This window comes from Bufo gargarizans, chromosome 1, assembly GCF_014858855.1.
Source record: "Bufo gargarizans isolate SCDJY-AF-19 chromosome 1, ASM1485885v1, whole genome shotgun sequence".
NCBI lineage: Eukaryota > Metazoa > Chordata > Amphibia > Anura > Bufonidae > Bufo > Bufo gargarizans.
The window spans coordinates 396,847,906-396,873,465 of NC_058080.1; the positions used below are offsets into that span (position 1 = coordinate 396,847,906).

General features: G+C 45.8%; 1 protein-coding gene across 1 annotated transcript in view; it reads left to right on the forward strand.

Moving 5' to 3' along the window:
• Positions 1–22,493, forward strand: part of LOC122920961 (maternal embryonic leucine zipper kinase-like) — a 68,939-nt gene extending 46,446 nt beyond the window's left edge. Inside the window, exons 13-18 of the mRNA XM_044270811.1 lie at positions 183–320; positions 878–1,091; positions 12,105–12,192; positions 12,983–13,151; positions 13,268–13,371; positions 22,130–22,493. Of these exons, the coding sequence (XP_044126746.1) occupies positions 183–320; positions 878–1,091; positions 12,105–12,192; positions 12,983–13,151; positions 13,268–13,371; positions 22,130–22,316 (900 nt within the window). The 3' untranslated portion in view covers positions 22,317–22,493. The remainder of the gene's footprint in view (positions 1–182; positions 321–877; positions 1,092–12,104; positions 12,193–12,982; positions 13,152–13,267; positions 13,372–22,129) is intronic.
• The last annotated feature ends 3,067 nt before the right edge of the window (positions 22,494–25,560 follow it).

The window sequence follows — 25,560 nt, forward strand, 5'->3', positions numbered from 1 at the left end:
ATAAATCTGGTCAGTAGAAGTGAATTTTTACAGTGTTAGAATACCTGCATCTACAGTTGGCTAATAAAAGTGAGAACTCCATTTTGGCTTTATTTCAACAATATATTTCATAATGTCAGTTATTTTAGTTTTGTACATGGCACATCTTTTGATTTTTATTTCTTTAAATGTACTTTTAACAGGCACGGAATAAGTTGAGTTTTGACGAGGCGGATAGTAATGAACTCCCGTACGTGTTTGGATCCATGGAGTTCTCAGATGATGAGCTGTTTTTTGAAGACTCCACATATAGTGGTATTGAACCGATTACCATTAAAGAGGTATATAGCAGTCGTCAGAATTGGACGTGTGGGTTGAACAGTAATCTTAGACTACTTGTACGTGTTGCAGATTGTGTGCAGTTTCTCCACATGGATTCTAGTGTGGGTAAAAACTGCAGCGTAGTACACTGCCAGTAAAGATTTAGTTTTAGAAATCCACAGCATGTCAACTGTGTCACTTTTGGGGTGGATTTCACCTGTTTTCAATGGAAGGATGAGATCTGTTGCAAAATCGCATCAAATCCAGGTAAAGTCAAGTCCAAGGAAAACATGCAGATTTCGTGCAGAAATTTACGTAGAATTTCTGCAAGCATTCCCGCAACTGTGTGCAGGTAGCCTTAGAGGTATTCTGATGTCGCATTAACCCAACGCTGGGACCCCAACCATTCTGAGCAGCAGTGCACATGCTCAACCTGCTGCTCCATTGGTTCATGGTGGGGAGAAGTGGGGCCCTGTGGCAGGACCTACACCAATCTAATATTTGTCCCTTATCCTATTAAAATTACTGAAATATATCCCTTTAAATTTGGGCTGACTTCTTTGTGTTGTTCGTGTAGCGCACTAAGTTTCGTGCTGAATTGGGCAGTGTTGATTCTGAGCCTTCAACACCAATGAAGCAAAAGACTCGAGTAAAAGAAGATAAAGAAAACTCTGACTCAAAGCTATCCAAGAACGAAGGTCCGTTCTTGCATCCAGCACCTTGGACTCCTATTACGAAGAAGAAAGGCATACTGACCACCCCCAACAACAATATTCTGCTGCCAGGGAAAGGTAGTTTTCTTCGTGTGTGTGTGTTTTATCTAGTTACTGTAAAATAGTAGTGTTTTTAAAAGGTGTTCCATGTTTTCAAGTGATCACTTAACCGTAGGGTAATAACTTACATTACCTTACTGATCGTGAGGGTCCAGTTGTTTGGACCAACAACCGACCATTTGAATGGGGGTCCTGCTCCCCCCCCATTCATTCTCTCGGACGGTCCCATAGAGAATGAATAGAGTGGCAAGACACGTGCAGATTGCCGCTACACAAAGGCATTGGGCCAGAACCCACATTCTTGGGATCCCCGTCGATCCCATCATGTAGACCCCCACCAATCATTCCTTGTCCTGTGGATAGGAAGTAACTTGAAAACTTGGCACTACCCCTTTTGAAGCGTGCCGTCAATCGTGTGAAAAAAACTATTGGGTAGGAGTGTGCTGTGTAGGACTACATGACAATCTGGGTTATGCATCAGCCATCACACCCCAAATATCGCATGTAGCAGGGGAGCCATAGAAATGAAAGGGTCACAGCGTGACTTGCGCGTTAACCGCAACCCCAGGATCGCAGAAAACAAAGTGAGTGGTTTTTGTTTTGCGGTCACTGCAAATGTTTCAGGAGTGCTATGATCCCATTCCTTTCTATAGCTAGACCAAGGTCGCTGTCTGGCCCTACCCTAATAGTTTTATTTTTTTTATATACATTGCACAACAGATTCTGCTTTTAAGTAGCTTCACGGACCAGCCACATTCTGAGCTGTGGGCTGCTCAAAGCTATGTATTAGGAGACAGAGCCTCCTGCCTGTGAGCCCAAACCAGGACTGGAGCCTACAGAGATTAAGTATAAAACGTTTTTTGCACCTGTTTTGTGTTTTTTGACCCACAACTGTTTTGGCTCACTATCACTGCTGGAAATCACTGATTAGTGAACCAGCTTTCAAGCTGACACTGAGATTGCTGCAGTTTACTACTGTATGTAGCACTTAGGCCTCTTGCAATTACGAAATAATTCATTTCAAAGGGTCTGCAAAAAAAAATAAAAAATAGTTACTCTGTCTGCATTCCGTTTCTGTATTTCCGTTCCGCAAAAAGATAGAACATGTCCTATTATTGTCTGCATTATGGGGCCAGCTGTTCCGTTCGCAAAATACGGAATGCACACGGATGTCATCCATATTTATTGCGAATCCAAAGTGTAGTCCTAGCTGCGCTGGCACTACGCCCCTCTTGACTTCATGCTCTTGCAGAGTAAAGATGATGATTGAACTGGCTTGCATGAAGAATGTGTGCCCTCTAGTGGCCATATTCACTTAGTCTTGATTTAGCAAGCATCTACACATGTGGACAAAATTATTGGTTCTCTTCCATTAAAGAAAGAGAACCCACAATGGTCACTGAAATTAACTTGAAACTGGCAAAAGTAATTTAATAAATAAAAAATTTACCGAAAATTAGACATTTCTTTTGAATTGAAACTGGCCTGGACAAAAAGGATGGTACCCTTGACTTAATAATTTGTTGCACATGCTTTTGAGGCAATTCAGCGATTTCTGTAACTCTCAATGAGACTTCTGCACCTGTCAACAGGTATTTTGGCCCTCTCCTTGTGAGTAATCTGCTCCAGCTGTCTCAGGTTTGAAGGGTGCCTTCTCCAGACTGCATGTTTCAGCTCCTTCCACAGATGTTCAATAGGAGTTAGATCAGGGCTCATAGAAGGCCACATCAGAATAGTCCAATGCTTTGCTCTTAGCCATCCTTGGATGTGTTTAGCTGTGTGTTTTGGCTCATTATCCAGTTGGAGGACCCATGACCTGCAACCTCTACCAAGCTTTCTGACACTGGGCAGCACATTTCCCTCTAGAATGCCCTAATAGTCCTGATATTTCATTGTACCCTGCACAGATTTAAAGAGGACCTTTCACCAGATTTTATTAATTGAAATGGGTACCGGTTTTGTTTAAAATAGCGCACCTATGCTACGCTGTGCTGTGCACCCCCGGGGAAAATACCGGGGGCACAGCGCGGTATAGGAGCGCTATTTTAACAAAACCGGCAGGGTGGCAGCATCAGCAAGTACAGGTACTTATTTCAATTAATAAAATCCGGTGAAAGGTCCTCTTTTAAAGGGAACCTGTCATCAACTTTATGCTGACCTCCCTGAGGGCAGTATAAAGTAGTGACAGAAATTCTGATTTCAGCGGTGTGTCTCATGAGCTAAATGTAAGTGGTTGCTGAGAACCAGCATCATAATCGTTGCAGCCCAGGCCTTGAGAAGAGTCAAATCTACCTGAGAAGAGTCATGGTTATTCATCATCTCCTACTCTCACCAATCTGCTGCTGATTGGCAGTAGAAGCCGGTCAGTAATCAGCAGGTGGGCGGGGAAAGCAGGAATTCATGAATAACCAGGACTCTTCTCAGGTGGCCGGGACTCTTTTCCAGGCCGAGTCTGCAATGATTGTGATGTTGGGTTTCGGCAACCACTTACTTTTTTAACTTTTAAATGACAGACCTCTAAAATCAACTCGCCTGTCTCTACTTTATACTGCTGTTAGTATGGGCAGCATTAAGGTGATGACAGGTTCCCTTTAAGGCGCCCTGTGCCAGATGCAGCATAGCAGCCCCAAAACATAACCGAACCTCCTCTGTTTCACGGAAGTGTTCTTTTTTTCCTTGTATGCTTCATTTCTGAGTGAACATAGAGCTGATGTGACTTTCCAAAAAGCTCCAGTCTTCTCTCATGTGTCCAAAGGACATTTTTTCCAGAAACTGTGGCTTGTCAATATGCATTTTGGCAGAATCCTTTTTTTTTTTTTTTTTTTTTTTTTGTCTTCAACAGTGGTTTACTCCTCAGTCGTCTTTCATAAACCCTTTATGATACCGGAGGATTTTTTATTTTTTTTTGCGGTTTTCATTTTTCTTCCCTATGTTCCTTAAGCCGTAACTTTTCACTTTTTCATTCACATAGTCATATGAGGGCTTATTTTTTGCGGGACAAGTTGTACTTTCTAATGCCACCATTTATTATGGCATACAATGTAGTGGAAAGAAATTCCAAATTGGGTGGAATTGGGGGAGGGGAATAAATTCTTCCAGTTTTACAAGTTTTGTTCCCACAACAATCTGTAGTTTTTATTGATACCATTTTGGCGTGTGGCTTTTTTGATCATTTTATAATTTTTTTATTTTTAGAGAAGCAATGAAAAAATGCATAGTTTTATTTTGACCCTTTTCTCGCCCAGTTTCCTTGGGGGACACAGAAGACCTTGGGTATAGCTCATCTCCCTAGGAGGCGTGACACTAAGAAAAAACTGTTAAGCCCCTCCTCCACAGCTATACCCTCAGCCTGGAGAGAGAGGCTGCCAGTTTTAGCTTAGTGTCCAAGGAGGCAAGACACTCCCTGCTACTGCAGGGCTGTTTTCTCCTTGTTTAAATTTAGATTTTTACTTTTTTCTTTTCTTTTTGTTCCAGATCATCAGGGACAACAGAGACGCACTAGACCTCTCTGTTTCTCCCGGGGTTGAGCTGCGCCAGTGCCGGTCATCCGCACTGCTGCCTCCCCCACAGAAGACAAGGTGGATCAGGGCAGCCCAGCTCCCCTACATCCCGCCAGCGCAAGGGTCGCCCGCACGCCAAGTCCCTCTTCCAGCGTCCTGCCACTACGGTGCCAGTAGCTGAAGGGGCGACCCTGCTGGAATGGACCGAGGGTGAAGACGACTATGGTGAGAGAGTGGCTTCTCCAGCCCTACGTCCCCCACCCCCCACCCTGGTCTCCTGCGTGCCTGACCCCCCATACTGGGCCTCTGGACCCTTCGGTCACTGCTGGACCTAGGCTGGCCCCTGGGGTGCTGCGGGGCGACATTCTACTCCTGCTCCCTCTCCTCCTGCTCCCTCTCCTCCCTTCTGGCCCTCATGGGACGTTTTAGCAGCAGAATGCTGAGAATAGGCATTCACTTATCAGCGTCCCTCCTGGGAACGCTGTGCTCGCATCCTCACGGGCACCCAGTCTCAGGGTCCCCCCATCCCCTCACCGATGCGCTGCTCTGGACCGGGGGCTTTTTCCTGACGGCAGTGCTGCTTGGGTTTTTTACTTACCGGCCTGCTCGGCCGCACCTCCGGCGCTTCTTCCCGGCCTGCTGGGCCGCACCTCCGAGCTGGGCCGCACTCCGGCACTCCTTCCCGGCCCCCGACTGTTCTGGCCTGCGGGGTAGACTCCCGCGGCCGGCATCTGGCTGAGCACGATGCTCCAACGATTCCGGCCGGCCGTCGGCGACTTCCGGTCGGCCGGGCGCCGCAAATTTTGGCCCAGGCTTCGGGCCTACTGGGCCGCATTCCGGCGCTCCACCCGGGCCCCTGACTTCCGGTCCGCGGGGTGGGCTTCCGCGGCCGGTTTGTCCGGGCAGTCCGCTCCGGTTTCCTGTGCGGCCCCGGTCAGCCGGGTGCCGCAGAAAATTTAGGCCCCGGCTTCACGGCCTGCTAGGCCGCAATCTTCCGGCCTCTGTTGAGGGGGCGGGAACTTCTCCGGGCGCGAATCCTTCCCGCCTGGAGGTTCCCCGCCCCCAGGGGATCACGGCGCCGCCTCCTCCTCCCTTCCAGGTTGGTTGGCTGTTAACCCTTCGGGTACCGGCGGCTCCCGATGGGCCTATATGGCTGGCGCCCCTCCCCCCTCTACTTCTATGCTGGGCACCTGTATGGTGGCACTTCTTTCTGCCTCAGTGAGGCTATTTTTTATTTAGAAATGCATAAAATGGTTAACTAATGGATATCTTGTGCGCTGCGCAGGACGCTGCAGCCTTATCTCGGTAGCGCCGCCTGTATGCGTGCTCCTTCCATGAGCGGCATTGTGTCGCACTCCCCGGCTGGTGCATGTTTCCCTTCTAAGTGGTTCTTGCCCTCTCCGGGATACAGCGCTGGCCAAGTGCATGCGCTCTCTTTTTTTCTGTAGGCAGAGTTCGTCACCCTCCAGCTATGGTGCCTGCCATGTGCAGACAACCCCTTCCTAGGCGGGATACTGCACTCTCTCGGGTTGCAGGCTTGCCTGGTGCATGACCCCCCGCTTAGGTGGAATACTGCACTCTCACCGAATACGGTGTTGGCCATGTGCACGAGAACTCTGCACTCATTGGATTCGCTGCAGGCCATGTGCACAACCCCCTTCCATAGGCGGAATGCTGCACTCATTGCATTCGTTGCCGGTCTTGTGCATGTCCTCCTTCCATAGGTGGAATCTGCACTCTCACCAGATACGGTGTTAGTCTGGTGCACGACCCCCTTCCATAGGGGAACGCTGCACTTTCACTGGATTCACTGCCGGCCATGTGCGTGATTCCTTTCCATAGGCGAAACGCTGCACTCACTGGATTTGATACCGGCCATGTGCATGACCCCCTTCCATAGGCGGAATGCTGCACTCACTGGATTCGCTGCCGGTCTTGTGCATGACCCCCTTCCATAGGCGGAATGCTGCACTCACTGGATTCGCTGCCGGTCTTGTGCATGACCCCCTTCCATAGGCGGAATGCTGCACTCACTGGATTGCTGCCGGTCTTGTGAATGACCCCCTTCCAGGGGGGGAATGCTGCACTCACTGGATTCGCTGCCGGTCTTGTGCATGACCCCCTTCCTTAGGCGGAATACTGCACTTCATTGGTTATGGTGCTGGGCAGCCGGCCATGTGCATAACCCCCTTCCATAGGCGGTATGCTGCATTCTCATTGGATTCGCTGCCGGCCTTGGGCATGCCTTCGTCCCTCAAGCGCCATGCATACGCCCTCACTGACTGGGGTCGTTCTCTCGCTGGTAAGTTGCTGGCCGCGTGCATGACCCCCTTCCATGGTGGGATGCTTGCAACTCACTAAATCCACTGCCGGCCATATACATGTTCCCCCTTCCGTGGGCGGTGTACGGCACTCTTTCTGGATTCGCTGCCGGCCATGGGCATGTCTCCTTTCCTCAGGCAACATACACACACTCTCACTGACTGTATTTGTTCTCTCGCCAGTGTGCTGCTGGCCAGGTGCCTGACCCCCATCCATGGCGGGGTGCTCGCATTCTCCCTGGTTGCAATACTGGCCATGGGCATGGCTCCCCCTTCTGGGCAGCATACTGCACTCTCACCAGATACGTTGCTGGCCTCTAAGATGGGTGGAATGCTTGCACTCCCATTGGATACGGTGCTGGCCTTGTGCGTGACCACCCCTCATTCCATGGGTGGACTTTTTGTGCGCTCACAGGACTCACAACTGTCCTTGTATATGCTGTGCTGGACTTGTACTTGTCCCCATTCATTGGCGGAGTAGTTGTACTCTCACAAAATTCGGTGTTTGGTGGATTATTGCACACTCACTTAATGCTAGGATTACCCTGTGCATGTCCACTTTTCACTAGGTGGACGTCCTGCTGGATGCGGTGTGGCCATGTGCATGGCCCTCTTCTGGGCGGAATATGGTATGTCTTACTTCTCTGAAGTAGGTGCTGGTCTTGGGCATCACCCCCTTGTGGGGCGGGCTTTGCATGCTTGCTGCCCGCAATGTTTGCCAAGTACATTGCCCTCTCTTCTGGGCGGACTGCTTGCGTTCCGTCGCATGCCATACTAGTCCTTTGTGTATGTCCCCCCTTCCGGTTGCACTTTGCACTTCCGTGGATTCTGTGGGACTCTGTGGCTGGCCCTCCTTGCTGTTTGACTATTTCGCAGTGGGCGGACGCTCTTGGGCACTCTGTGCGTTGTTGGGCCGTGTATGCCTTCTCCTTCCGTAGGTGGGTTGGCTTTCTCACTGCTTATGGGGCTGCTTGTACGTATGCCTCCATTCTTCCTGCGACTTGACGTTTTTCTCTTGGGATACGGTGATTGCCGCCGGCCTGGCATTCTTCTCTGAAGAGATCTTTCTGTTCACCTGGCCTGGACGGGCTCTATTGCTCTCTACTGCAGCGAGCTGGGTGGTATCCATTCTCTGTTCAGAGGGTATATTTGGTGTTTCCGTTGTGACGGTATCCACCATATTCGTTGGCCCTTCCGCCTGGGGAGTGTTTGTGGTTCCTAGATGTGTACCCATTAGTTAACCTGTGGCATTGCTTCCCAGCGCAAGCGGTCACATGGTCGAGAGTGCTGTCTCCAGCGTCCCTCGCAGTCTACGTTGGCTCTGGCGGGATTACGGTTCCCTCGCCTGTTGCCTTTCCTCCTCTTGGATGCGTTTTGGTTTGAGTCCTTCCTGTTGGCACCCTCCGTGCTTCAGTTTGTTTTGCTACCAGGTTCTAGCCGCTCTTTTCGAGCAGGTCGCCCAACTTCTCTTGGTTGCTCGATTACCCAGGTCTCAGGGACCTCCACTTTCGATTCGTTAGGGTATTCGCCTTCTGCGAATTGGTGAGCCGGACATCTCGGAGTAGCGGAGTTCTGCTTTTGAGCGGTCCTGTGGCTTCCCTGTTGCCCGCTCCTCCTTGCGGTTGGAGGCTGTCATCCGTCTTCTCGGCTATTTTTCTCTCGACGGCTCTGTTTTGGCTTCTCCGGGGTCAGTTTTACTCCGATGTGGCTTCTGCCCCGGCCAGGCTTCAGGGGCTGTTCCTTCACTGCCCTCCCCCCTGGGGAGACCATGGTTGTTCATATGGATGGTCCCGGTGTTCCTTATGACCTCGTACTGTCTCCATGGTTCACACTGGCTGTACTAGCTGTGTGCCTATTACCGGGTTTGCCGCATTCTGTCCTCCCGCTGGGTGCAGATTACTTTTACCTTTCTGGGCGATGGTCCTACTTGGACTTTACCTTCTCGGTAACCTGGCGGGCCTACTTTCTTCTGTCAAGATTACCCTTCAGGCCCCCACACCGGGACTGTAGAACACCACCTTCTTGTGGTGGCTACAACGACAAGGACTTTAGCCTGACTTGTCCTGGAGTCTGTTGGATACTGGCCGGGTCCCTTTCGGTTCCTTCCGTTTGTCCATCTGCTCCCCCACTCCGCGTGGATTCGGGACGGCGTTGCTCGGGGGCCGACGGGACCAGTTTTCCCGACCTTTTTGCCCGTGTCACTGATTTGCGCTTACTCGCATTGGGTTTCCTCCCGTCTGCCCAGACGAGTCCAGCGAGCACACTAGTGTTAGCTCCCGGCCGTGCTTCGTCCAGGTTCTGTTGTCTGACTTAGGGTCTTCCCTGGGGTTCTTTAGGAAGCTGGTCATTCACCCAATTCTGCCTTTCTCTTCCCATGATTCGGTCTTCTCCAGTCTGGCCTGGACCTGCGACTGGGACTCTGTTACTTGAAGTGTCTGCGGTTTTTTGTTTGGACGTCTCCGACTCTTGTCGACGCTCGTCTCTTGTTTCCAGGAGGTCCGCGCCAAGGTTAACGGCTCCTGGGTGCTTTCCTCCGCTTTAACCAAATGGCTATTGCTGTGGTTACTGCTCAAGGGCAGGGTTCTGTTTTTTTGGTGTCACCGTTCATTTCACCAGAGCGGTTGGTGCCTCCGGGGCCGGAGGCCTTGGGCTTCAGCCATGTCATTGTGCAGGGTGGCCACGGTCTTCCTTGCACTCTTTACCAGGTTCTCCTGAGTGCGTACTCTGGCTTCGGCGGCGGCTGCTGCCTTGGGCCGCCTGGTTTTTGCAGGCGGCATTTCCTTGCTGCCTTCGGGTGCTTCGCCTTGGTGCTGTGGTCCCTCCCCTCTTGGACTGCTTTTGAACGTCCCAAGGTCTTCTGTGTCCCCCAAGGAAACTGGGCGAGAAAACGAGATTTTTGTATTACTTACCAGTAAAATCTCTTTCTCGCTCTTTCCTTGGGGGACACAGCACCCACCCATTCTTTGGTTTTCTCTGCACGGTTTCCGAGTTGTTTTACCCGTTGGGTAGTTGGCTTGTTGGTTCCACTTTTGGACTTTGCCTTTTTTCACTACTTGGACACGCAACTGGCAGCCTCTCTCTCCAGGCTGAGGGTATAGCTGTGGAGGAGGGGCTTAACAGTTTTTTCTTAGTGTCACGCCTCCTAGGGAGATGAGCTATACCCAAGGTCTTCTGTGTCCCCCAAGGAAAGAGCGAGAAAGAGATTTTACTGGTAAGTAATACAAAAATCTCGTTTTTTCCATTACGCCATTCGTGGTATTGGAAAAATTATTTTAATATTACGGGTGTTTTCGGTCCTGGTGATACCCATGAAGTTTTGTTTTTACTTTTTTGTTATTTCCAATGTTGGCCTGCCATTTGCTTGCCAAAAAAGGAATTGCAGCTTAAATGCCCTAGGTGTCTTCAGTGAGACCTAGCACATTTAAATCCAATTACTGGCATCCTCATTGGCCGCAGAGTATGCTGATTTTAAAAAGAACGGAAGAGCGAGCTTCCGTGTTTTTCACCCTTCAGATGCTGTGATCTCACTTGATCACGGCATCTAAAGGCTTTCAATTACCGCAATCGGGCATGATTGCCTATAGCGGTAATTGGCTGCGGGTCTCTGCTGTTTGAAACAGCAGAGACCCACCCGTTGTGACGTCCGCTGCACGTGCGAGCAGGCGCCATGTTTGCCCATCGCTCCAGCGCCATACACTTACGGCGCTGATAGCGAAAGGGTTCATGCACATGAATGTATTTGGTTTCCGTGTCCATTTTGGTGTGGTGTGGTGTGTGGTGTGTGTGTGTATGTGTTTTGTTTTTTTGTTTTTTTCGGATAGGATGCAAACCCATTCATTTTTCTATTACTCTGACAGTTTTGTGTCTTGTGTAATTCAGTAGATTCCAGGATTCTCAGGGTCACACCGTATTATAAAGTATTATGGTGCTGTGTGATCCGGTCAGAGGAGTGATGGTAATAACAGAACCTCTCACTGACAAGTTTCTCACATTGAACTTTCTTTTGTGTGTTTGGCCTTACTGTTTTAACTGGGAACTTCAGTGTCTGCTTCCACCAAATCTTCTGCAAGTCTTTTGAGGTAACGCAAGCATTTTTAACCACCTGCCTCATAAGGAATTTGATGACAGACTATGATGGCTTCCTCTTTCTTCCACATGTAGGTAGTGTAGCCAATATTCCTTTTTAAAGGGGTTCTGCAGTTTTTTTAAACTGATCTATCCTCTGGATAGATTACCAGCATCTGATTGGCCCGGGACGCCTGCCGATCAGCTGTTTGAGAAGGCACTGACAGTAGTGCCGTGGCCTTCTCGCTGTTTACCGCAGGCCCAGTGATGTCACAACTAGTATCACAGGCCTGGGCGTGGCTAAGCTTCATTCAAGTGAACAGAGCTTAGCCCTGCCCATGCCATTGATACTAGTCGTGACGTCACTGGGCCTGCGGTAAACAGCGGGAAGGCGCACTGCTACTGCCATCGCCGCTGCCTTCTCAAACAGCTGATCGGCAGGGGTCCCGGGTGTCGGGCCCCTGCCGATCACATGCTGATAATCTATTGAAAAAAAAAAACTGCAGAGCCCCTTTGAACTTTAACTATGTTGTCAACTAGCTCTAGGAACATTTGTTTGAACCTTTTGCTCAGGTCTTCAGTTACTCCTTCTGTGTCTTCTCCGCTCATCACAATGCTGTTGGCTCTGGAATTACTTGCTTACATAGGAATTTCTCACAAGATCCTAATAAATCTTGGAAGAACAGCACATCTATACACCTGGCTGTGGTCCGCACTCGTATCTGGTATGAAAAGCCTTGTAAGTCAATGGGCGGCGGATCCATTTTTTGACTATTGACTTGCATTGATTTTCATGCCGGCTCCGGTTTGCTCTGTTTCGCAGACCAGACACAAAACCAGCAGGTTTTGTGTCTGGTCAAAAAAAGGAACGGAATGCATCCTGATCAGTTTTGTCCCTATTGATAATGAATGGGGACAAGACTGATACGTTTTGGCCTGGTTTTGAGATCCTCTGCCGGAAACAGGCCTTGGGTCGCAATGTGGTGACACAGAGGGACCGATTGAGGGAGAAGGAAAAAGTGTTGGCATCTGCTTAGGGTGAACAAGTAAAGGTATTGGGTTAAAAATAAGTGATGGGTCCTCTCTACATTATTGCTGCTTTTTGAGAAACTGAAATTTTGAATGTAAATTTTCTTTTATTGCAGAAATAAATTCTACCACCAAAGAGACTCCTATAAAGAAAGCTGCCCAGCCTGACAGTGAGATGACTGGTGTAATGAGTCCTGAAAGGCGGTAAGTGATCACAAAATGTTTTTCTGACTGTAGGACGCACTTAGGTTTAGAGAACAGAAAACTAAAGTGAGTAATTGCTGTTTTCATTTATTGGAAAAATAAAATAATACAAGCAAATAGAAGAAATGTTGTAATATATTATATTAAGAGAAATATGATTCCTCTTATTAGCCGCCCCTCCCCCTTTCCGCATCACTAACTCTCTCAATTCACTGCTGGCACTGGAAGCCTAATAAGAGCATTCTGCATCATGGTCCGCAAATAGAAGTGCCATTTATCGTAATGTTCTCTTACACATCTTCCCCACAGGGACCATGGCTCAGGTGAGGCTTCACCCCATAAGCCCATTTTGTGCACCCATCCTGCTTGTGCAAATAATCACTATTAATACATTCTATACAAGCTGTTTAATAAAGTTGAAGGTGCACATGAAACAATAGATTGCTCTGTTTAGAAAAAAGAAAACCTTTCCCATTACCCTCAGTAAGAGCCTACAGCTTATCAACATTAACAAATAGAAACTGTTTAATCTTTTTACAAAGTGCTTGCTGTTTTGCTGCAATGGCTATAACTTGTGCATTCCTAGATTTTCAAGTGTTACCTGCTTCACAGTTTAAGCTACATATGTACATTTTAGATTTAAAATCCTGTATGTGATCTCAAATTGAAATGAGAATGTGGACTTTTGTGGAATGCAGTTGAGTTTGTCCACTAGGTGGTGTCACAGGGCTTTAAAACATGGTTATGTACATTTGTATAGCTATTCTCTCATTTATTTTTATTTTTTAAGTTGTCGCTCTGTGGATTTGGACTTGAATCAAGCACACTTGGATAGTGCTCAGAAGAAAAAAGGAGCAAAGGTATTTGGGAGTCTGGAAAGAGGACTTGATAAAGTAATAACAATGTTAACGCCAAGCAAACGAAAAGGATGCACAAGAGATGGACCCAGAAAGCTCAGGGTAAGACTTCTTGAAGCATATTTGTGGATCAGGACACGTGTTCCTGATGTGTATATCATTTCATGTTTATAAGAAAGGACTATAATTGTGTATACTGAAATTTGTTTGTTTTTAAGGCTCATTACAATGTAACCATGATTAATCTACTGACTCCTGACCAGCTACTAAATGAAATAGTCAGAGTGCTGCCAGCGAAGAATGTCGACTATGTACAGAAGGGGTGAGTGCATTTGGATTACTAGATTTAGGTTTTCCATTTCATCCACCATGACGGATACACATGAGATTGACCCGTTGACATCTGTAGGAGCAGGAACAGAGTTTAAAAACCCCCACCCACAACTCGCCCATCAGTGTTTCCTGTCCTTGTGGGAGGTGAAGTTTTTTTATTTTTCAGGTACCTTTTAAGGAATATGGGTTGTCTTACTTCCTCCTTTCCCCTCTGCCCTCCATCAGGAGTTGATTCTCATCCCTGAGAGCGGGGACCTGCTTTCACTCCTTGCCACATGATCTTCCTTCCCTTTAGTGAGGAAGCGGACAAGAGAGTGCGGGACACTGCATGCCGATCGGGAGGTGTGAGCCGCAGATTGAGCCCAGTTCCTGGCATAGGCGGAGCCAGGGAGCACGTGGGGAGCGCGGGTGCACGCTTGTGAGTGACGTCAGATGTCGCTCTTGGAGTAAAAGAGCAGGCGATTCGGTCCATTGCTGTCTCCACTGATTCCTGCTCCTGGAAAAGCTACAGCATGTCTGCTCCTGAAAGCCTTGGACGCCACATGGAAAGTGCAGATCCACCTTCGGCCGCTCCTGTTGAGTTTCCCTGTGGGGGGGGAAAAAAAATCTGCATTTGTCTTCATGCTTTGCTGGTGTGCAAATTCTGATACCTGGTTGCTTTTTTTTATAGGGAGTGAACGAATGTAAAGTTAAATCCAAGTATGCGACATGCGCAACTTGTGCAAAAAAAACCTCCCTGAAAATTATAAAAAGAAACTTTGCAAATCTTGCATTAGTGAGCTTTTAAAGGAAGAGCAACCATCTATCCTTATGGAGGTTAAATCTATGATTCAAAATTAAATTAAATCCTCCCTGGCTTCCCTTACACCAGTTCCTCCTACGCCTCCGGCGAAAAAAAAAAATCTAGGTTATCAGTTCCATCCTCTGACACAGAGGACATGGACTAGGAGGCTTCCATCTCTAGACATATTGAAAATGATGTATTGTCAGAGGGGGAAATGATTAAATACTACTACTTTTCCTCTGAGGAAATGGAGGAATTACTAAGGGCTACCATGGGTATTTATGATATCCAAAAACCCCAGTCAGTACAGGGTGAGATGTTTGGGGGACTATGTGCGGAAAAAATCTAAAGTATTTATATTTTGTAAGTATTTATAAATTAATATTCAGGTGCTTAAGATACGGCTCCGTCAACTTCGGCCAAAAGGGGGGAAATAGTTTATTTTTAAAAAATGATATATTTAAGTATAAATCAGATAGATAGAGATATATATCTATATCTCTCTCTCTATATCTCTCTATATCTCTCTCTATATCTCTATATATCTCTCTATCTCATCTAGCCACAGTCGAAAAGTCGCTTGGTATCGAGTATCTCGATTACTTCCTTTTTTTTTTTTTTTTTTTTTTTTTTTTTTTTTTTTTTTTTATAATATCGAAATCCTAAAAGCTATAACATCAGCTAGACGCCTGGGAGAAATTCAGGCCCTCTCCTGCAGAGAACCCTATCTATCAATATTTCCTGACAGGATAGTGCTAAGATTAGATCCTGGTTTCCTTCCAAAGGTGGTCTCAGACTTCCATAGGGACCAGGAAATCATCTTAACTTCATTTTGTACAGACCCACAAAACCCAACAGAACAACAGTTCCAGCTCCTAGATGTAAGGGAGACAATTATCCAATACCTAGCAGCGACTAAGGAATTTGGGAAGGATGACAATCTTCTGATTCAGTTTGCAGGTCACAATAAAGGGAAGGAGGTTTCCAAAGCTTCTATAGTTCGCTGGATAAAAACCACAATATCCTGCTGTTACTCCCTAGTGGGTCTTACAAGTCCTAACGTTAGGGGCCCATTCCACCAGGGCAATGGCCTCTTCCTAGGCGGAAAAGGCTGGTGTATCTCTTGACAAGATTTGTAGGGCTGCTACTTGGTCAAGTATAAGTACGTTCATAAAGCATGATTGTCTAAATGTCTCTGCTTCTACAGATCTGACCTTTTTTTGGCCAGAAAGTTCTGTAAGCAGTAGCTCTCCCCCCCCCCCCCCCCCCCCCCCCCCCCACCCACCCACCCACCGTTTAGGGTCCATTTACACATCCGTGTGTGTTTTGCAGATCCGCCAAACACTGACACCGGCAATGTGTGTTCCGCTTTTTGTGTACTGCACACCACTCTTGTCCGCAATAGAATAGGACATGTTCTATTTTTTTCGGGAACGGAAGTGCGGGTCCGCATTTCTGTATCCGGGCAGCACATCGTGCGGCCCCATAGAAATGAAGGGGTCCGCAATTCTGTTCTGCAAAATGCGGAACAGAATTGCAGACGTGTGAATGGACCCTTAATCTTTTAGTTCTCATGTGTAGCCGTCATGGTGGATGAAATGGAAAACCGTAATTTGGACTTGAATCCACCATTACGGCTCGTATATTCCCTCCCTTAATTGTTCAAATATGGAGTATGAAGTAAGGGTACTTTCACACTAGCGTTATTCTTTTCTGGTATTAAGTTCCATCCTAGGGTCTCAATACCGGGAAAAAAAAACTGATCAGTTTTGTCCTAATGCATTTTGAATGGAGAGCAATTCGAGAGTCCGCCGCATCAGGATGTCTTCAGTTCAGTCACTCTTACCGTATTTGGCCGTAGAAAATACCGCAGCATGCTGCAGTATTTTCTCTGTCTAAAATTCCGGAACAGTTGCCGGAATGCTGGCTACAGCATTATTTTCCATTAAAATGCGGCACCAAGTGTTCCGGCCAAATGGAACCGGTGTTCCCATGCGCAGACCTTTAAAAATTCAAAGAAATATAAATACCGGATCCGTTTTTCCAGATGACACTGAAGAGACTGATCTGGTGTTTCAATGCATTTATTAGACTGATCCGGATCAGTCTACAAATGCTATCCAGATTTCCGGATCCGGCAGGCAGTTCCGACGACGGAACTGCCTGCCGGAATATAAATGAATAATTTTCATGCACCCACTTGGGTTTGGAAACGCTAGTGGGTGCGAGTGGGTGGGGGCTTTTAAACTGTGTGTTCCTACAGAGCTCAAGGGGTCAATCTCATGTGTAGCCGTCATGGTGGATTCAAGGAGACGGAATTACCGATAAGTCTAATTACGGTTTTCTCATTGTGTCACTAAATCTAGTTTAGATTTCAATTTGCATAAACTGTTAAATGGCGTTTCCGAGAATCTCGTACTGATGACCTATCTAGCTTGATGGGTCATCAGTATCTGATCGGTGGGAGTCCAACACCTAGGACCATACCGATCTGTTGTTGATGGCACCGCTGGTCGTGTGGGCACCACTGCCTTCGTGCAGCTTACCAGTCACATCAGTTTACATTGTATAACAGCTGTGCTTTGTATCGCAGCCTCATTCACTTTAGTAAGGCTGCGCTGCGCCTAGGCCATTTGACCAATGAACATGACGTCGCATGACCTAGGCAAAGCTGCGATAAGGCAGCGGTACTATTGCGAGCACCAGTGCCTTCTCAATCAGTTAATCGACATAGGTCCCGGCTGTCAGACCCCCAATGATCAGATACTGATGGCCTATCCAGAGTTACAAAACTTGTTTAAATACCGTACGTTTCAGAATTCAATTGGTTTTTTAGTCTTTTGCGCTATGCTCCAGGTACAAATGGGTAACACTTATGAAACATGCTGAAAATGTGTCCACAGGTAAAATTGTAGCGTTTCTAACCCTCCAAAAAACCAACCTTTAACTCCTTGGCAATATCGGTCACATATACTGTGGATGTCAATGCTTCAAACATTGGCTGGGTCTTTAACCCCTTCAAGACACAGCCTTATTTCACCTTAAGGACCAGGTCCTTTTTCGCAAATCTGACCAGTGTCACTTTAAGTGCTGATAACTTTAAAACGCTTTGACTTATCCAGGCCGTTCTGAGATTGTTTTTTTTTTCGTCACATATTGTACTTCATGACACTGGAAAAATTAAGTCCCAAAATTGTGATGACTTTACATTCCCCATATGTGTACTTCATGTTTGAATTATTTTGGGAATGATATTTTATTTTTTGGGGATGTTACAAGGCTTAGAAGTTTAGAAGCAAATCTTGAAATTTTTCAGAAATCCAATTTTTAGGGACCACTACAGGTCTGAAGTCACTTTGCGAGGCTTACATAATAGAAACCACCCAAAAATGACCCTATTCTATAAACTACACCCCTCAAGGTATTCAAAACTGATTTTACAAACTTTGTTAACCCTTTAGGTGTTGCACAAGTTATTGGCAAATGGGGATGAAATTTGAGAATTAAATTTTTTATTTTTATGGCGTTCACCGTTCGGGAAAAGTAACATGACTGTTTTATAGATCCGGTTGTTAGGGACGCGGCGATACCAAACATGTGTAGGGAATTTCATTTTTCTCATGTTTAATCAGTGATAAATGTGTTTTTTGATTTTATATATATTTTTTTTTTTTTACTTTGGCAACAGGCGTCCTGTTGCCATGGGAACCTTCCCCGTCTGCTCAGTTATGGTCAGAACTGCGCAGACGGGGAAGGGTAAGGACTGGGCTCTGGGGGGGCTGTCTGAGGGCTCTCTCCCTCTCCATCGGGGCGCTGCAAAGGTACAGCAGCCCTCCGATGGGAGAGGGAGGGAGCTCCCTGAGCTGTTAACTTTTTCCATACCGCGGTCCGTACGGACCGCGGTATGGAAAGGGTTAAACGGCTGACATCGCATCACCGATGTCAGCCGTTTATACCAGGGTGTCAGCAATGTGCTGACACCCTGGTATACCCACTGTACACCAACGATTATTATAATGGGAGGCGGGCGGGGGATCGCGATTCCGCCTGCCGCACCTCCCGCAACTGCCGCACCGCCCCCCTGCACCCCGCCACATAAATGAATTCAGGGGTGCAGGGGGGGTTAAACAAATTAGATTTTTGGCAATTTTTAGGTTTCTGATCGGGGGGGGGGGGGGGGGGGGTCACAGGACCCCCCCCTCGTCATTGAGCCCGAGTGCCTGGCTGTGTGTAACAGCCGGCACTCAGCGCTGTCACCATGTCTGCAGACATGGTGACAGTTAAATGCGATGACGAGTATACTAGTCATGGAGCGCTAAGTAGCAGTGCTCCATGACTAGTATACATTGTCACTCTCTCCTTCTCTGATCGCTTCCCTGACAGGAATGGGGACGATCAGAGAAGGAGAGGCACACAGTCCCTCTGCAGTATTGGACCAATCACAGCGATCGTGGGCGGGTCAGAGGTCCAATACAGCTCCTTCCGGCTTCTCTGGTTGCCTAGCAACCCCAGCACACCGGCTTCACTGAACCTTCAGCGCTTCGGTCCCTGCGCTGACAGTGAAAGCCGATCACGTACATGCACGTGGTAATGCGGTGAGGCACCACATTCCCCCACGTACATGTACGTGATGTTGCGTGAAGGGGTTAAAGATGGCCCGTGCTACTGAGCAGAGCAGGCGCCTTAGCTGCGGGGTACCTGCAGTTTCATACAGCAGACACCCGCGGCTCAATCCTGACCACGACATCTTAGCCCGTTGAAACACAGAAGCTGGCTCTTCCCATCCCGAGCTGATCGGACGAGCCAGAGCTTTGTCAGTATCAAAGTGCAATAAAAACGATAAATATACACGTTATTGCTGGATTTGTAGTGACCTGTAGAATGAAAGTAACTTGTCAGTTTTATCGCATGTCGTAAATTGAAAACAAAAAAAATAAACGTAAAACTTTATAGTGGAATCTTAATTTTTCTATTTTTTCCTCCCCAATTCTACCCCATTTGGAATAATTTATTTTTATTTTTTTCCTGCTTCCTACTACATCATATGCGATGTTAAATGGTGACAGTGGATTTAACTTGGACTCCCAGCACTGTATATGTACGGTGCGTCTTATAAAGCGATTGCTGCAATTTTTACTTTCGCAGAGACATCGCCGCCGCTATGCTGCACAGCGCGGCCTGCGATGTATCAGCGTGTATAGAGGAGGGGCTAGAGGACGGCAACTCGCGGCGGGGCCCGTTGTAATAGAGTACAATAACAGAACCGGGCCCCGCCGCGAGTTGCCGTCCTCTAGCCCCTCCTCTATACATGCTGATACATCACAGGCCGCGCTGTGCATCATAGCGGCCGGCGATGCATCAGTGAAAGTAAAAATTGCAGCAATCGCTTTATAAGACACACCGTACATATACATGTTCATATGTAAAGTGTAGTCATGTAATCCTAATTAAAGTAGCGCAATCCTCTGCAGTAGTACTTAGTATGAAAACAACCATAGCAGGCAGGACGCCCATGTAACGTCACTCACTCCGTCATGTGTCTGCTCCTCCCACTTTACTAATGAAGCAGGAGGAGCAGGCGGATGATGAAGCGGGTGACGCACGCGGCTGGCCTGCTTCAGTAGTTTGATAGTAAGTACTACTGCAGAGGATTGCGCTACTTTTATTAGGATTACATGACTACACTTTACATATGAACATTGCTGTGTGGGGCCCAGTGTATTGGGGTCATTATTTACACAGGGACACTTATTGTGGGTCATCCACAGGTCGTGGTCCTCCATAACAGTGGGTCGTCCACACAGGTCGTCGGTTCCCCCCCCCCCCCCCATAACAGTGGGTCGTCCACACAGGTCGTGGGTCGTCGTCCCCCATGTCCGTCCCCGCCATAACAGTGGGTCATCCACAGATCACCATTAGTACAAGACCCACCAAAAGTTCAAAATATTTATTTTTTTCAAATTTTCCTCCTCAAAAACCTAGGTACGTCAGGTGAAAGCGAAAATACGTTAAATATAGCGCTTGCGGTTCTCTGCTGTTTCAAACAGCAGAATCCCACAGCTCATGTATGCGACTGACGATGTCGATTGCAGGCATTTAACTCTTCAGATACTGTGGTCAAGCGTGACTACTGCATCTAAATGGCAAAAAAAACAAGTGTGTGCTTCTTAGTTAAGACCCCGCTACCCCGTGCGGTGTTCAGGGAAGCCAGTCCTTCCTTCTAATACCCAGAGTCTTTCTGAAGAGACCAGTGTATTAAAGCTGAAGTTCCTATGTTGTCCTGCAGGTGGCAGGTCAATATACTATAACAGTAAATTCAGGTCACGGTATATTGTAGTTCTAGGGAACTAAAAAAGGGCTTAAACAAATCTGACTACTTAATATTGTAGTCAGATTTAAGTGTGTTAAAAAATATATAAAGGAAAAATAAAAGATTAAATCGACCCTCTTTCCTTAAAATAATAAAAAGTAAACAATAAAATAATGGTAAACTCTAACTGCAACATCTAGGAGGTAAAACAGAGAGAGAGGGACTTGAGGCCCTCAAGTCTCATGCATACGACCGTGGTCTGTTTTGCAGTCCACATGGATCCGCAAAACATGGCTACTGGTCGTATGCATTTCACATTTTATGGAATGAAAGTCTAGCCCATAATAGAACATTCCTCTCCTTGTCCATAGTGTGGACAAGAATAGGACATGTTCTATATTTTTGCGGATGCCACAGAATTGATATATGGATGTTTAAAGTATTTTTTTTTACAAAATTGCAGTAGAGCAGTTTATTAATAAAAATAAGACTTTATTTTTTAAAGATATGACACTTCCTACAAAAGAACAATGCCACATTGATGGGGAAAATAAGTTATGCCTCTTGGTTTGAGGTGACAAAATACCAATTTTTTATTTTGTTTTTCCTATTGTGTGCCATTATTATGCAAAAGTAGTATAACATAGACTGCTTATACATATTTCTTACCTTTTTTATTCTGTTGGTCTGTATGATTAGGGTAACACCTCATTTATTCTGCTCTATAAAAAGACGAAGTAAAAAAAAAAAAAAAAAAAGTTATCTGTGCCCCCAAATGATGCCACAGAATAATGCAACTTGTCCCACAATGACCCCTCTATGGCTACATTGATGTACATTTTTAAAAGGGTTTTCTGAGATTCTTATATATCTTCAGGTTAGGTCATCAATATCTAATCTGTGGGTGTCGGACACCCGCCAATCAGCATTTTTGTGGGTCCGACACCTGCCAATCAGCATTTTTGAGACTGCATCGGCACTCCTGTGCCGCTGCCTTTACTTATAGAATTTTATGTGGTGAAGCTCTGGTCTAAAATATGTGTGTGTGTGTGTGTGTGTGTTTGTTTGTTTTTTTTTTTTTTTGTTTTTGTTTTTTTGTCTGTGTGTAATATAGACCCACAATGGACCTTACTGAAATGAATGGGTCAGGATTTAGTTCAGGTGCTATGCGTTCGCATTGCACCCACGCGGAATACTCGCTCATGTGAAAGGGGCCTAAGGGTTTCATTCCAGCAACAGGCCAGGCCGTAAACTGGGCTCATCTCCGGCACTAAAATCTATGCCAGCGCCTAGCAGTCGTCTTTTACACCAGAAAACTGGCGTGAAAGGCGATAAATGTGCTATGCCTGCTGCCCCACCTGGTATTCAGGAAAGTAGCGAGGATGGCGGTGAAAAGAGGAGTAAGGGGAATGATAAACTCCCCCCATTGTGTCCAGCCTGCTTCTGCACCCACATGTCTTGTATAATTCTCTAGATGCCTAAGTATTTCTCCACTAGCTACTCTCGTGCTGTGAGAGTCTGTATATATTAAACTCTCTGTGCTGGATCCAATACATGATTGAAAATGGTAGCATCTTGCAGGTATTGTGAGAATGATTAGAGGCTTTTTTTTTATTTATTTTTTATAAACTCTTGGAATTTTATGATTTTCAGGTATACTTTAAAATGCAAAACACAGTCTGACTTTGGGAAGGTGACAATGCAGTTCGAACTAGAGGTGTGCCAACTCAACAAGCCTGATGTAGTAGGGATCAGAAGACAGCGGCTTAAAGGTGATGCCTGGGTGTACAAGCGACTAGTAGAAGACATTCTTTCAAGCTGCAAAATCACGGTGGTCTAGTTACTCCCGAGAATTGTGTTTTTAGTGTACATAGAATACCAACATTAATATTCCTGTTCTGTATAATAGTCTTGTAATATAAATGTCGGAGATATTAGCTAGCCATTGGGTTAAGTCTTGCGTAAGTATGTGAATAAATGTAAAGTCAATTGTCTTTTTAATTGTGACCTTTTTAAATGTTTTTTGTTGGATTTAAAATAAAATAATTTTAACACTATACTTTTGAGTATTAATTATTGTTTCATCCACTATTCTAGAGGGTAACAGAAATCTCTCCTCTGAACATAGAATGTTTACGAAGACATGGGTGTTTGGAAAAATTTGCATAATCTTTTGCTGTCTGTGGTTTTTAAGTAGGATTTATTGAGGTTGTTAATTAAGTCACAGCTGGGGTTACTAGAGTCAAACTGTATGCTCAATATGAGGAGTAAAATAGGATTGACTCCAATAAATGTATTCTTTAGTCAACAAAATGCCAGGCTTCCGACTATGAAGCTGAATGCTTTGTAATGAAATGTAAATTAATTTCTTTGGTATAAGACCAACTGGTAATGATCAGAACTGAGAATGTGTCTTGCTAATTCCTTTTGAAAGGTCATCAAAGCCTTTTACATTAGGATCCTTGTAGTAGCAATGATGCATTGTTTGGGTTAAAAAAAAAAATTCTCATAAAATACAAATGGAGACGAGCATGCAAGCAGACTTTCTAATACTGTCTGAGGGTTCGGCCACATGTTCAGTTTTTTTTTTTTTTAAGACCATAATCGGGAGTGAAAAAACAAATTCATATCTGTCCTTAATATTTTCTTTCATGATCCACGCCTGATTTTTGTCTTCAAAATCCTCCCTAAGATTAGCTGAGACAGTCTAGAAATGCTCTAGACTTATCACAGCAGCTGATGCTGGACGGTAAATCTGTTGGTCCTTTACTTTGTCTAGTCTGAGTTTAAACCCCCTACTAGATGGCTTTCTTTGGGCAATCTTGCGCACGTTATGTCATCTTAAGCCATGGCCGCTTTCTCCTAAACAGCGTCTTCTTGCTGGACATGGATGAAAAGTGTCTAAAACACTCGGGGTATGGCTACACGGTAATGCTGATCATGTTGCGCTCAAAGTATTGCAGTGTAGTAGGGCTGCCATAGGAATGAATGGGGTCACAGCGCGACACTCAAACCTGGAAAATTCCAGCAGTGCTGGCAGCAAACACGTGTCGCGCCCAAAATCGCTATGAAGCCATACCCTTAATAAATTTGGTGTAGGCATGTGCACCATAATTCGGGCTCATTTGCAGCAGTATATCTACCCCACTGCCATTATTCCTTAGGAATACTAGGATTACACTTTTTCTAAGTGTCAAAGGGATGGGGCCGGGGGGTCATTTTAAAGTCAAAAAAATATTTTATTATGGTATATCATCAACAACAAAAAAAATAGAATACAGATGGTACTGTTCTGCACTCGCAGGTGAGTACAGTCATAGTTGAGCATGTAAATCCCACACAAAGGGAATGAAGACATAGGTCCGTACTGATGATAAAGTAAATTAACAAATAATACAGAAATATAGAAAATCAACAGTTCATCAGAGTATACCAATAAGGGGAAGGAAGGGAAGTATGAGTGAAGGGTTTTCATCTTACTTTAGCGAGGAAGATCAGGAGGGGAACATGTATCTTGAGGACTTCCACAACCTCCACATTTTTTCATATTTCTTTGTCTTACAGGTTGTATTATTAGATGCAGAGGCCATGATTTGTTCATATAGACAAGTTTTATTAACCCTTTGGATTACTTCGAGAATAGTGGGTGGGTGAAGAGATTTCCACTTTGAAGTGATAGCTAACTTGGCTGAGAGGAGGATATGACAAACTAGACCCCTGTAAGATATGGGTACATCCATGATGTCAATCCTCAATAATGCTAGAGAGGGGGAGGAGGAGGGAGAGCTCAGAGTTGACTTTGAATCTGAGAGCTGGGAAATCGGGGAGAAGACTTCAACCCAAAAAGGCCTAACTATTGGGCAGTCCCATAAAATATGAAACAGCGTACCCTTACAACCACAGTTCCTCCAACATAAAGGGGAGACTGACGGGTATATAGTATGCAGCCTTTCAGGGGTGAAATACCACCTTAGGGCGGTCTTTACAAATGATTCATATTGAGTCACACAGGTTATGTTCTTCGAAACATATTTAAAAGCTGATTGCCATTGTAAAGGTGAGTATTTGGACTTAAGATCTTGTTCCCAAGATAACAGCAGTGCGGATTTAGTGAAGTTGTCTTTGCTACTAAGCTGGGAGTATAAAGGACGTAGGGTTTTAGAAATTTGGCTCTGTAGTGACCATGTCTCCAATATCCGTCTATTGATGGCAGGTAAAGTGGGATTTTCAGCTAGGAAGTGCCTAATTCTAAGATTTTTATAAAATTCTGCATTGGGGACCATAAATGTGCTATGTATGCATTCAAAGGAGGTCAGACTGTCATCTTGATACAGTTGGGGGATTTCTGTCAAACCATATTTGCTCCACATTCCCACACCCAGATCAGGGATAAGGTGGTCTAGAACAACTAATGGTGTTGGGGACAATAGTGGAATGGGTGTCTTTGGTGGTGAGAGTGTAATATTTTATTCAACAGTCTAGGGCATTAGAGGCGAGGAAGGAAAAGTCTCGTCTAATAAAAGTCTTCGATAGCGAGGCTACCAATAAGTCTCTAAGGTTGCCCCCTAAAACCTCTGTGGAATCGATATGAGTCCATTGTTTAGAGAAATCCAACTTCCACCAGCTTTCCAATGGGCCAATTTGTGACGCCAGATAATAGTCATGGATATTTGGCAAACTAATGCCTCCCATTTGTTTCCTGGTGTGCAGGATTTTTCGACGCAATTCTAGGCTTCTTGCCACGCCACAGGAAAGCGTTTAATATCTTGTTACACTGAGAGAAGAATGATATTGGAAGTTTAATGGGGAGAACCCTAAATAGGTAGAGAAGTTTAGGCAATGCAAACATTTGGAAAGTGGCCAGTCTGCCTAACCAAGATATTTCAAACTTATCATATTGTTGTAGGTCATTCTTAATACCAGATAGCAAGGAGGGGTAGTTGGCCATATATAACCGACGGGTTGAGGAGGTAAGGTTTATACCCAAATACTGAATTTGGTCAGGTTGCCAATCTAGAGTGAATTTTTCTTGGAGAAGCTTAACTGTTTGGGGGGTCAAATTAAGGGGTAAAGCTTGGGATTTG